The sequence below is a fragment of the Aotus nancymaae genome, unplaced genomic scaffold (genome assembly GCF_030222135.1).
Source record: "Aotus nancymaae isolate 86718 unplaced genomic scaffold, 86718_ANA_hifiasm-v0.15.2.pri h1tg000020l, whole genome shotgun sequence".
In the NCBI taxonomy this organism is placed as follows: domain Eukaryota; kingdom Metazoa; phylum Chordata; class Mammalia; order Primates; family Aotidae; genus Aotus; species Aotus nancymaae.
Window position 1 is genome coordinate 8431457 of NW_026988432.1, and position 14368 is coordinate 8445824.

The window sequence follows — 14368 nt, forward strand, 5'->3', positions numbered from 1 at the left end:
ACGTTATGGAGGGTTAAGACTTCAACTCATCTTTTTGGAAGGGACACAATTGCCATATAGTATTAAGTTCACCCGATTGATTCACTCACTTCAGAGAGCAGGTCGTCATCATCATCATCATAGTAGTATTTCTAGGAATTCACTTTGGGCAAGGCTAGAGCATGTAAGTGGCATTTTAGAAATTCAGACGTGGATATACTTGGGTTCCCCCCCTCCCCATGCAAAAGTTGGTTTTGGTTTTGCTCAGTGTCATCCCACAGACAAAATTATTACCCTGGAAAACTCTTCTGTTTGGTTATAAAGAATGTATTCAAGTGAATATGGTTCATCCCAGATCATTAAGATATTGGGGGGAAATCCTCAGAATAGCAGCTGATTGTTACTTTTGCCATTGTTTTGTCACTGATTGGTTATTTTCTACATGAGTAAGGTCCTGCTAACAATGGCTTTAATCACCGATGGACATCAAGAGTTTTAGACTTGCCTGATTGAGAAAGCTAATTTAGAGGAATACAAAGTAATTATAAAAAGAAAAGAGCAGGCTACTTTGATTAGAATTAATCCACAACTTTACCACAGTACTTTCCTTTTGTTTTTATTTTGGCATATATTTTATTATACCTGAGACAGTAGATTGTATCATTTTTTAATCAGTTTTTCACTTCCTCTCCCTATATAGAGGTCATACATTCTAACTCCTATTGTGGCCTTATACATGTGGTGTACTGTCCTTCTTGACTTTGGGCTTGGTCATAGGACTTGCTTTGGCCAACGGAACCTTAGTGGACATGAAATATGCAAAGGCTTAAATTGGGTTGCAAATCTGGCCATACTGTCATGCATTACTGTCATCTTCTGTTTTGAGAGCATGCTTTGGGAAGCTGCAAGTGTAAGGAGGCTGAGAGACAGATGAAATAGACCCTGGCATTGTCTATTGGCAGCCTGGAGCCAATCTCGGCACGATCCAGTCTAACTCAGCCCAACTTTAGCCTTTTTACCGGTGCCTGAACAATGAAATCCGCTTATAAATCTGTGCTACTGAGATTTTTGTAGTCTGGTAACACATTATTTTACAAAACATTAATTTATACACTTTATGTTTATCTCCTTTACTACTTTGTAAGCTTCTAAAAAGTAACCATACTTTGTTCAGTTTTACATTTCTTGTTTAGCTCTTACATGTCATAGGTCCTCAAATTGTTTGATGGGACAAGAATGAATGAATGACACTCAAGGATGTCTGAGTTGAATGTAGGAAGCATGTTTACCATGGCAACCAGATAATACTTTAGAAACAGTACTTACTAGTGTATTGCTTTGGTTCCGAGAAAGTTATACATGTTTTTAGGCTAAAAGAAGAAATGTATGCTGATCCTAGTCCACTCATAAGCAGAGCCACTGGGTCCCAGAGAAAGGCAAACTCTTCAGTCTGACTCCGAATAAATCAAAACCAGATGGCAAAGTCTGAGGTTCCATTTCTTGTTGTTGTTCTAGATGGAGAACTCTTGCATCAATAGCAAATTGGACCTATCCTTTGTGTCCACTTCCACCTGCAATTGTAGGAGTTTCCTACAACTGAGTTGCTTCTTGGTTACGATGTTCATTTTTGCTATTCATGATGAATAAGCAACATTTGTTTTCCACAATTGCTGTTATGTGTTGTGAATCCTTTACAAATAACCATAACACCATAAATTAATATTTTTACAGTCAGTATAGGCTATCTTAAATATTACTGAAAGACTGGAGATCCTGGAAATTTTAAGAATTTAAACTTTGAAATGTCTACCAAGTATGCACTTTTCTGTGGCAGTGTCATCTGATGTCAGAGCACATTTTCCTCGATTTGTCTGTGTGTGTGTGTGTGCGTGTGTGTGTGTGTGCACATGTACGTGTGAACTTGGGTTCATGTAACTTTCCCCATACCATGTGGGATTCTGAGTCGATACGAAAACAGCTGACAGCAGTAGATAAAGATGATTACAGCAAAGGATTTAATCAATAACCACTTTTATCTCAGCAGCACACATTATCTTTCACCTTTAAAAATTATTTGCATAAATGTCTCTTCTTAGCTAGTCTCAGATTAAATAAAACCAGGCTATCTGAATAGGCAGGGAAACACAAGAAGAGAAGTAGCAATTTTGAATGTCACAAAAATGCTGTGGTAAAGACTAAGTGGTGTAGCTTTATTTAATGATAGAATACCACAAGATCACCACAAACCACATTAATGTAATTACATCAGTTCTGCACACATACGTATCTTATCTCTTAGGAAAAAAAGTGCAAACTGAATCCAAGTTTATTACTGGCAAAATAATAAAATCATGTTTCTGATGAATATGTTATATAATTTAATAATAAAATGTCTTAATAAAAGATTGAATAATCTTTTATCAAATAATTGTCATGATAGATTCAATCTGTATATATTAGTGACCTCAACCATGTATTAGGAAGTTAATGCTTTTGTTTATTTTATTTAGTTTTTTATAAACCTAATACCCCAGTGCATTTATTCATGTCTCAGGTTCTTTAAAAAAATTTTCTTATATTCTGCATAGAAGTTTTCAGTGTATTTATTTTTATTTTTATTTTTTTATTATACTTGAAGTTCTGGGGTACATGTGCAGAACGTTCAGGTTTGTTACATATGTATACATGTGCCATGGTGGTTTGCTGCACCCATCAACCTGTCATCTGCATTAGGTATTTCTCCTAATGCTATCCCTCCCCTAGGCCCCCACCCCCCGACAGGCCATGTGAGATATTTCCCTCCCTATGTCCATATGTTCTCATTGTTCAACTCCCACTTATGAGTGAGAACATGCAGTGTTTGGTTTTCTGTTCCTGTATTAGTTTGCTGAGAATGATGGTTTCCAGATTCATCCATGTCCCTGCAAAGGACATGAGCTCATCTTTTTTAAATGGCTGCATAGTATTCCATGGTATTTATGTGCCACATTTTATTTATCCAATCTATCGCTGATAGGCATTTGGGTTGGTTTCAAGTCTTTGCTAGTGTGAGCAGTGCTGCAATAAACATATGTGTGCATGTGTCTTTATAGAAGAATGATTTATAATTCTTTGACTATATAGCCAGTAATGAGATTGCTGGGTCAAATGGAATTTCTGGTTTTAGATCCTTGAGGAATTGCCATACTGTCTTCCACAATGTTTGAACTAATTTACACTCCCACCAACAGTGTAAAAGTGTTCCTATTTCTCCATATCCTCTCCAGCATCTGTTGTTTCCTGACTTTTTAATGATTGCCAATCTAACTGGTGTGAGATGGTATCTCACTGTGGTTTTGATTTGCATTTCTCTAATGACCAGTGATGATGAGCTTTTCTTCATATGTTTCTTGGCCACATAAATGTCTTCTTTTGAGAAGTGTCTGTTAATATCTTTTGCCCACTTTCGAATGGGATTTTTTTTTTCTTGTAAATTTAAGTTCTTCATAGATTCTTGATATTAGCCCTTGTCAGGTGGATAAAAATTTCTCCCATTATATAGGTTGCCTATTCACTCTAATGATAGATTTTGTTTATTTAAAAAGGTGTTATGCTCGAAGAGTCTGGAAGAGTGATTGAGAGTCAGTGAAATGACAGCTTTAAAAGTCAATGTTATTTTTAAAGACTTTAGTTATCTAAAATGCTTTCCCTACACTTTTAAGTAAAACAAGCGAGTATATTGTCTAGTAAATCGGTATTGACTCCAAGGCCTCGGGGAGAGGGTCCAAGTTGACAGATGAGATATCTTAGTCTTTATTATGAGGTTTTATAGCCTACTGGTGATTGTTAGAGAGAGCATCCTAAATTGAAATTATCATAAGTATGGGAGAAGCCTATTGATGAGAAAATGAAAGAATTTCACCCATGAAATTGTGCCAGTCTGTGTGTGTGTACAGTTCTCTCTGGGTATACACACTAGATTATTGAGCTAGCAAGAGTAGAGTCTGAAATCTTGATATTCCCTCAATATTTATTCCTTTAAGTGTTAATGCCAGTTTTAAAAAGTTCTAGCCAGCTCTGAATGGACCAAGAGGAACAGAAAAAAGCTATTATCATCAAAGTTTATGGAAATTCTTTAAAGAGAGGGGATGCAGACTTCACGAACCCTGACCAATGGCTGTATCCATGGCCTTGGCAGTAAAATAAGGAACTTCCTCCAAGGCTAAGGAGATTCCCAGGGAATGGAAATTCTCCCATTTTAGCATTAAAATTTTTCTTTTAATGATAAACATTGAAGAGTCTTAGTGAGAACGTGTCTGTCGCCCAGCATGTGTGCTAAAGTTGCCAATTTCCTTATAGGATATCATGCATCTTTGTGGGCCATTTAAATAAACCCAATATTACCTTTCCTAGCTAAATAATTACTCATAGATTTGTTAACTATATTTTTAAATCACATATATCCTTTTGTTTGAAGTTAGGATTATTAAACAAAATTAATCTAAGAAAAGCATTTATAGCATTGGTGATATAATTTCAGGTCTGCTGTAAAGTATACAGGAATTATTTTTTCTCTTCTTTATTTTGATGTGTGTGTGTTTTAAAGAAACTTTCTGCTTTTTATGTAGCTTTGGCATTTTATTCTGTGTCTGTCCTATTCTAAAAAAAAAAAACTATGTTAAAAACTTTATATTCTAGACAAATTACTTTGACATTATTATCAAAGTAGAAATAAAATTATGATAAACCAAAGAAGTACACTGTACATTTGGATAGAAACCATATATAATTCCAAATCTTCAAAGTAAAAATCATACAGTCCACACTACCAGAGACACATAGTATTTCTATTCATAAGCTTAATTTATTCACTTTTTCATATTTTCTTTATGTAGCACTTGACAGATTTTTATCAGTAAGAGGTTTTTCCTTTTCTTAAACTGTGAATGAAGAGCATACATTTTAAATAGCATGATTATGGACCCTCTGTGCTAAGCGCTGCTCTCAGAAAACAAATCAGAGTTGGAAATTTGAGAGAGTGTGGGAGAGGAACTGAAATATAAACCTGAAGCTAGATAAACAGCTATAGAAAGGCTTTTGTGACTTTCTAAAAATTCACATGGAAGCAATGTTTGGTACTTACATATGCTTATGATTAATCAGCAGAAAAGTTTTTCATTTTAGCAACATATAAAAAATAGTATTACAATAGGCTATGAGCTATCAATGGCTGCTGACAGTATTGTGAGTAATGATGAGATTATAATAACATGCTATCATGTGTTCTTTTACCTAGGCTGTCTCGTTTATGAGCCACAGACAATTCCAGAATTTCTTTCTTTTTTCTTTTTTTGAGACACGATCTCACTCTGACACTGAGGCTGGACTACAGTGGCCCAATCTTGGCTCACAGCAACCTCTGCCTCCCAGGCTCAAGCGATCCTCCCACCTCAGCTCTGGAGTAGCTAGGACTACAGACACATGTAGTTCCACTAATTTTTGTATTTTTTGTAGAGATAGGGTTTCACCATGTTGCCCAAGCTGGTCTTGAATTGAGCTCAAGCAGTCTGCTTGCCTCTTCCTCCCAAAGTGCTGGGATTACAGGTGTGAGCCACTGTGCCAGGCCCAGAATTTCGTCTTAAAAAATAGTGTCAAGTTTCCTCAACATCCTTCAACCTTTCAAAACACTGACCATCAACACTTAGCAACAACGAAAAGTTTATATTTTTACACTATCTGATCATCTGGTGGTGGTGATAATATTTTTTTTTTTTTTTTTTTTTTGAGACGGAGTTTCGCTCTTGATACCCAGGCTGGAGTGCAATGGCGCGATCTCGGCTCACCGCAACCTCCGCCTCCTGGGTTCAGGCAATTCTCCTGCCTCAGCCTCCTGAGTAGCTGGGATTACAGGCACGCGCCACCGTGCCCAGCTAATTTTTTGTATTAGTAGAGACGGGGTTTCACCATGTTGACCAGGATGGTCTCGATCTCTTGACCTCGTGATCCACCCGCCTCGGCCTCCCAAAGTGCTGGGATTACAGGCTTGAGCCACCGCGCCCGGCCTCCTTTTTCTTTTTTTTGAGACACGATCTCACTCTGACACTGAGGCTGGACTACAGTGGCCCAATCTTGGCTCACAGCAACCTCTGCCTCCCAGGCTCAAGCGATCCTCCCACCTCAGCTCTGGAGTAGCTAGAACTACAGACACATGTAGTTTCACTAATTTTTGTATTTTTTGTAGAGATAGGGTTTCACCATGTTGCCCAAGCTGGTCTTGAATTGAGTTCAAGCAGTCTGCTTGCCACTGCCTCCCAAAGTGCTGGGATTACAGGTGTGAGCCACCGTGCCAGGCCCAGAATTTCATCTTAAAAAATAGTGTCAAGTTTCCTCAACATCCTTCAACCTTTCAAAACACTGACCATCAACACTTAGCAACAACGAAAAGTTTATATTTTTACACTATCTGATCATCTGGTGGTGGTGATAATATTTTTTAAAATGAGCTCACAATCAATGAATGCTGACAGCCTGAATAATATTACTTCAATTATGTTATTTAGAGTTGCTGATCAAGAACATGCAGCATAAATTGTTAAAAGACATTAGAAATGCACGTTAAACTAGAGAACAGTGTAGTAAGCAAACATCGTTAGAAACAAAAAACCCAGTTTTGTGAAACCCTGAGATTTTCTTCACTGTGCTTTTCTCTTTGTAGTATTAGCCAAATGCCCTAAAAGCTACTGATTACCTGAGAAGCTGAATCTGTTAATATAGACTCTAAATCTTCAACAACTCTCAAAGAAACTGGAGTGGTGCCAGGCATTCAAAAGCCTTCTGTATAACGAGTTAACCTATTAGTTATTTATTAGGATAAAAGGCAATGCCACAGACAAGAAGCCAGGAGACCTGGGTTGTACCTTAGCATTTTCTCCAGTTGCTGCACCATCGTGTGAAAGTTCCTTAATAACTTGAACTGTTCAGTTTATTATATGTATTTCTGTGACAGGGTCTTGCTTGTTGTCCAGGCTAGAGTGCAGTGGCATGATCTTGACTCACTGCAACCTCCACTTCCTGGGTTCAAGCAATTCTCATGCTTCAGCTTCCTGAGAAGATGGGACTACAGGTGTGGGCCACCACACCCAGCTAATTTTTGTATTTTTAGTAGAGATGAGGTTTTACCATGTTGCCCAGGTTGGTCTCAAACTCCTGACCTCAAGTGATGGGTCCCCCTTGGCCTCCCAAAGTGCAGGGATTAGAGGTGTACACCACTGTACTCCACCTCTTTAATTTAAAAACATGGTTGGTCTGAAACATTTCTGAGATCCTTTCCCATTTCAAAGTGCTACAACTACAAGGGTACTCTGAAGGGATGGAAGGCAGTCTCACACCTACCATTCTGTTCCCGCTGTACTCCTGCCGCCAGAAGGTCGGGCTCCCCAAGGCTGATGTCATTGAGCCTGGTCCCCAGACACTCCATGCAGAGGTGCTTGCACCACTCCTCAGCCTCCAGCTCTGAAAGTAACCACAACATCACCAGTCAAGCAATGCTCCCTAGGAATGATGGAAGAATATTCCCTGACTCAGTTTTTCAGGTAATTGGCAAGAGTTTAAGAACCCACTTTTAAAAAACCACAAAAAACTATATTTAGGAAGTGAAAAAAAGTCCCAACGATTAATTCCCACTACTTGAGATTATATTTTTAAGTGGTTTATTTTATTTGTAGTAATTTATCTTATTTACAGATAATAGTCTGGGAATATTTGTTTCCTATATAGCAAAGTTTAGATTGATTTTATTTTGGGAGGAAAATTATTTAAAAAAATAAATTAGCCAGGTTTAGTTATCCCGCTACATATATGTGTGTGTGTGTGTGTATGTGTATACTTCAAAATATCATGCTTTACATGATAAATACATTTAATTTTATATCAATGTAAAAAATAAGTAAATATGAAAGTGAATAGTTGAAAAAATGTCAGGTTAAACAAACGAACGTTTTCCTGAAAGTTACTTAGATTTTTGTGAGTTGAAGATCTGATCCCAAAGTCATTCTAAATTGAAATGGATCATAAATCAACCCTAGAATGTGATCATTTTCTCTGTAAACAATACAAATTAGGCTATTCTTATTTTTTTAAAAATTGGGGTAGAATCTTAATCTCTTCTCTTTGGAAAATTCTAATTACCTAAGACATTGAGTAGATCACTGCTTTTTTTTTTTTTTTTTTTTTTAAACTATGATCAACTCCAAATTTCTTTATAATCACATTTTCCCCTTGGTTAAAACATTAGAATGTGTTCCACTGACACAAAATACTGTCGTATCTAAAGCTTTCACAGGCTTTCATAAATGTAAATGAATTTGACTTTGGTGTAAGCCCTATGTGAGTGAGGTAGCCAAGGGTTAGGGTCATACCTGTGTCTCAAATCATTGGTCAACACCAAAACAGAACTGGAAATCAACTGAGTCTTCCAGCTATTATACCATGCAGAAATTTGAAAAAGGGTCTGAGGTTTAATATTTTAGGCCAAGCTCCAATATCACTGTACAGAAATTGGATAAGAACTTTCCATTGACATCTGCCCAGAGAAGTTTCTGACTTTTCCATGTAGCATAAATCTGTACTAGAGCAGTTTAATATGGATATTCTGTAAATCTCTTGTTGCTCTCTGTGGATGACACCTAACCCTTTGCCTTGGCATTTTAAAATCCCCATAAAAAGTTATCTGTGACAGATTTTCTTGACTTCAGGGATCTCACTACCAATTCTGGGCTCTCCTCAATGGTCAACACCATCAATTTAGGTAATGTTTTCTTTCTGAGCTTAGTCACGCTGCTTCTGAAGCAAAAATAAGTTTCATTAATGAGATGTGAAGACAAATTTGTCATTTATTTTTAGTTTTTTCAAGACTGTGCATACTTTTAAAAGTAAAGAAAAAAGAATATGCAGTTCCTCATGGGATCCTATTCTAATAAAAATAATAGTTCCAAAGTTCCCATCATAAAATAAAATTCTCATTTTATTTACAAAAATACAGTTTGCATGTATCAGGGACCATCCCCTCACTGGTGTAAGTCACACTATCAAACTCTGTCAAGGATCAGGGAGATTTTCAGGAGGGCCTGGCTCCCCATTTGGATGGAGTCAGAGGCCTGGGATTAGCTGCTCAGGCATTTCCTTAGGAACCCAGAAAGTAATCCTTTCTGATCACAAGGCTACCAATATAATAAATGTACCATTTGCTGAGGGTTTACAAAACACAAAAAAACCAAAAACCCCAAACAAAACTTTTTTCTTCTAGGAAACAAATGCCAGACTTCATAGAAAAATTTTATGGGAGCAACAATAGCATATATTGAAAATACTTTTATTAGATATATAAGTATTTATAAAATGTATAAAAGATTTAAAAGGTTTTCTAACAATCAACCAAACTCTTACAGGTTAAACCAATTTACATGCTATGTATCAAGAAATGTGAAATATCTCTCGGGGACACTATGATTGTTGTTTTTCTTTTAAATTTTTAATTTTTCACAGGACTCCACAATTTAAAAATAATGTAAAGTTACAATTAATATCTTTTCTGCATTATTCTATATAGTAGTATTTCCAGTTCTCTACACATGAAGATGAAAATATTTAATGTGCTACTTGGGGGTAAAAATAAGGAAGTTAAATATGCCAAAGCACCTTGGTGCCAATGTTCTCCTTAAGCACTAAGTCAGTGCATGCCCAGATAGTTAAAAAATATGATTCGCTCCTTCATTGTATTAAGTCTTTTGTCCTAGGGTTTAATGAGACAAAGCAATCATACAGTTAAAGGCTTCTATGAAACTGGATTGGACCCTTTCAAGTAGAACTAAATGCAGAATTTCTGTAAGTGCTGGAACAAAGAAGTCTCCCATCACAGCAATGAGAGGTATTTGTGGGCTCCTACTGGCACAGAAAGATGTCTTTTGCAGCCAGTGCTGCAGCATTTTAGTAGAGTGGTAGCATATAAGAATAGAAATAGCAAGCATGATAAAAGTAGAGTACATACTGTCACACTAAAGACTGAACTGTTAACTATTTCAAAGAGACAGAGAGAGAAGAAAGATTCTTACAATTCAGGGCTCATTCCTTTAACAATTATTTATTGTAAACTCTCTGTATGCCAGGCACTGTGCTAGGAGGTTATACAAAAAACACACCATTTCTGCTGTCAATAATCATAGAATCTGGTGGGATGGGCAGGTGGGTTTGGTATGTGGTGATCTGGAAGGCTGTTAGCCTCGCTAGGAGAGACTGAGGAACTATGACAAAGGCTCAGCAGAGTGAAAGGTATAAGGGTAAGCAGGGAGAAAATGATGATGTGTGTTTGTGAGTGCATGTGCATGTATATTAATGTGTGTATGTGTGTGTGTGAGTTTATACTGTGAGTTTGTGTGTACACAGCAGTTTTGATGAGTGTGTGAGTGTTTTGTACCCATGTTTGTGAGTGTATGAGTGTGTCTTGGAGGAGTCTGTGAGGAGTGACAAAGATGCCTGGGGCAGAGGGAAAGATATTTGCATGGCAGCAAGAGTGACATCCTGTAACAGCTGGGGATAGCTCTGAGTTCATGTAGAAAATGTGAGAAACAGTATCAGTTCATTCTTTTCATGATTTTCTAGCATTTGGCTCAATTAGATCAGTCCTAAAACTTCACCTCAAAAGAATTAACCTTTATAGTCTGTATACTTGATCTGTTTCGTTGCAGATAACCTGATTTTCTTTGATTTTAGACAAAGCTTTGGTTTTATAAAGTTATTTTTGATAGTCACTGCCTTTCAAATATTACAACCATGATTTTTAGTTCTTCTTTCCTAGGCAAGCTCTATGTATTTTTTTTTTTTTTTTTGAGACAGAGTTTTGCTCTTGTTGCCCAAGCTGGAGAACAATGGCGTCATCTCAGCTCACTGCAACCTCTGCCTCACGGGTTCAAGTGATTCTACTCCCTCAGCCTCCCATGTAGCTGGGATTACAGGCGCGCACCACCGTGCCTGACTAATTTTTTGTATTTTTAGTAGAAATGGGGTTTCACCATGTTAGCCAGGCTGGTCTTGAACTCTTGACCTTGGGTGATGCATCCACCTTGGCCTACCAAAATGCTGGGTTTACAGGTGTGAACCACTGCACCTGGACCGAGGTCTTTTAATCTTTTATTGAGTGTTAATTTTTTTCTAATTAGTGTTTTTCTCTGAATTATCTTTCACTTTTCATTTTTATATTTTTTTACAGAATTGAGAATCCATATGAATGCAATACATGGGTCTAGTGGGTTGGGCAGGTGGGTTCAGAACCCACTGTCTCAGCCTCAGCCTCCTGAGTAGCTGGAATTACAGGTGTGCCACTCACCTGCATTTTACTACTGCATTTTAAAATGTTTATTTTCCCATAGTCTCAATGCCTTTTGTCATTTGCTTTATCTTTCAAACTTTTTAGTTTACAGATAATATGTAAATAACTTTCTTTATGGGAGAATAAAGACATTAAAGCATTCTATGAAATTTTCTATTTTTCTCTTCATGAAGTGCTTTTTCATTAAAATGCCTTTTTCAGATAGCCTGCAGCTATGTTCAAATTTTTAATTGAGTAAATAACTTTTTCTCTGGACTAGAAACACAAATAACGTTTTCATTATATAGGTGATTAGTTAAATGAAGAAATTTGGTAATTTCCAAAAGGAAAATTGAAAGGCATTTGGGAATAATAAGACAAATGGAGACTAGAGATTAAATTAAATGATGAATGATGTGATGAATGGTTTTACTGATTGGAGGGCAAATGATGGGAGTACAAAACCAATCTAGTCAAAGATGGTGGCTCCTCCCAGTGTTTCAGTGTCTTTCCATCTCTCCTTCACAGAAATCTGGGGAAAGTATGGCGTCTTGCAATGCAGTGACACGGGACTGATGCAGTGCTATTTTTAATTCTGACTCACAGGGATAAGAAAAGAGGTCTTTACACAGAAGGCCTTTAATAAATGCCTATTGACTAAATAATTAGATTCAAGCTTTATTGCTTTCACTAAATTTAGTCCTTAAGATAATGACATTAAAGTTAAATGATCCAAAATGAGTTATATTTGAAAACAGAGTGTAAAAGTTTTCATCGTGAATATATATATATATATATATATATACACACACACACATATATATATACATATATATGGAAAATGTGCTATCAGCCAAAAATTACACTGCAAAATTAAAAATAGCACTGCATCAGTTTCATGTTACTTTATATATGATGCAGGTAGCACTTTTTTGTGTGAAAATAATAAATCATTGTATGTACTTCTCTCTGTAGTTAGCTTTTATGAATCTTTGAAAAGCATAGATAAAATAATCTTGTTTTGTCTTCAGCAGAAGCAGAAATTCTTAATTCTATCTAATTCTTATCTTCTGTGCAGATTTGCTATGATTTGATGATAAAGGTTTTCATATTTATTAATGTCTTAAATACATGCTTTACTGTAAAGTGAAGAAAAATGTTTCTCTTACAGGCTATTGTTTAGAGAATATAACATTCTCCCTTACTGTCATTTAAAATTTATAGAACTATTAAATTATAAGACATTTTGATGATGCTTTCATCATTCTTGAAAACTGGCGTGATGTGGCATGAGCTTCTACTTAACTGGCCTTGCTGATGTTTTATGGACTTTAGTTTTCTCTCCCTTTTTTTTTTTTTTTTAAATAGTAGGAAGACAAGAAACCAGTTAAAACCTAATCATGGCCAGGCATGGTGGCTCATGCTTGTAATCCCAACACTTTGGGGGCTAAGGCAGGCAGATCACCTGAGATTGGGAGTTCGAGACCAGTCTGAGCAACATGGAGAAATCCTGTCTCTACTAAAAATACAAAATTAGCCAAATGTGTAGCACATGCCTGTAATCCTAGCTACTTGGGAAGCTGAGGCAGGAGAATTGCTTGAACCCAGGAGGCGGAGATTGTGGTGAGCCACGATTGAGCCATTGCACTCCAGCCTGGGCAACAAGAGCAAAACTCAGTCTCAAAAAAAAAAAAAAAAACAAAACTAAACACTTGCTTTGGCAAAGATCAAAAGCACATATCTTGGGTTAGGCTACAGGAGCAAGCTGTTTCTTTTGAAGTCAGATTTGTAGAGTTGACCAGTGTAGAGATGGGAGAACAATTAGCTTTCTAAGTAGGAAGTGCATTTATTTCCTTTCTGTGGAGTGGTCCTCATTTGCTCCCTTCCACAAAGTTCACTGAAACCTAATTAGTCCTTAAAAATGTGGTTCAAATATGGCCTCCTTAGTTTAGCTCTTCAGACCTATGTTTAGATGTGACACCTTTCCTCTACATTTTCATAACACTGTACATAATTTTATCATAGCCCCTACGTATTGATGAGCTATTCTTCTGCCCTTCCCAGTCAACTTTAAGAAACTGGAGTGCAAGAAACGTACTTGATCTAGTCACCCTTTATCCTAGAACAACATCTGGATATGGAAACTAGTACATAAATGTAGAACAAGTAAGTATATATAATTTGCAGTTGATTCCCAGAAATTCAAAAAAATTCCACAGCCAAATGCAAATAATTTGGTGAGTAGCGTCTAGGAGGATATTTTGAGGTCTCCATTGTCTCCATTTAAGTGGAGTTTATAACTCTTACTTATCTAGATAAAATAGCTCTTTTGATTAGAAAGAGAAACAGAGCAATATCTGACATGGTCTCTATTGAACTTAGGTCACAATAAAATATCATCTGTTCCAAAAAGGTTTCTTATGAGCTATTTTTCCTTTTAACCTTATTAGGGTTATTTATGCAACCTGAAAGTTTTGAATAAACTCTTTAAATTTTATTTCTGATCAGCACTTCATTAAATTTTTATTTTCTATATAGATATGACAGTGGAATCTTAGAAAAGGTCAACTTAGAGCCAAGGAAATGAGTTACCACCTAAATGTGTCTTTTATGCAGATAATCAACTTGTTTGCCTTGATTTAACAGCAGGTTGATATATCAGCTTTCTGGGCTCAATATAGAAAACCTTATTCTGCTACTTATTTTAGCAGAATTGAAGGAGTGAGATTAGGCTTTCAAACATGGCCAAAGAGAAAATTGCCCCTACCTATTTTCCAAAGTAACAAATGACAAATAGCAGCAATTGATGGAACAATCAAATGTGCTGCTCTTTTGCTTGACAAGAATTCATTGCAAAATTATTTAATATGGAGGTTAGTAAGTGACACAAGGGCTTACAACAATTCAGAGAAAACAAGAGAGAACAGAAATCGACACCAGTAAATGATCTGAAAAGAATGGTGGTGGAGGGGGGTGTGGGCAGAGATGGGAACTGGATATTTTTTAAAAAGTACAAGTTTAAGAAAGATCCTTTGCAACAACTGGGAA

At 36.6% G+C, this 14368-nt stretch overlaps 1 protein-coding gene across 1 annotated transcript in view; it reads right to left on the reverse strand.

Annotated features, from left to right (window-relative positions):
- DOK6 (docking protein 6) overlaps window positions 1-14368 on the reverse strand; it is a 448396-nt gene that overhangs the window by 151341 nt on the left and 282687 nt on the right. The window contains exon 4 of the mRNA XM_064379032.1: window positions 7351-7470. Coding sequence (XP_064235102.1) covers window positions 7351-7470 — 120 coding nt within the window. The remainder of the gene's footprint in view (window positions 1-7350; window positions 7471-14368) is intronic.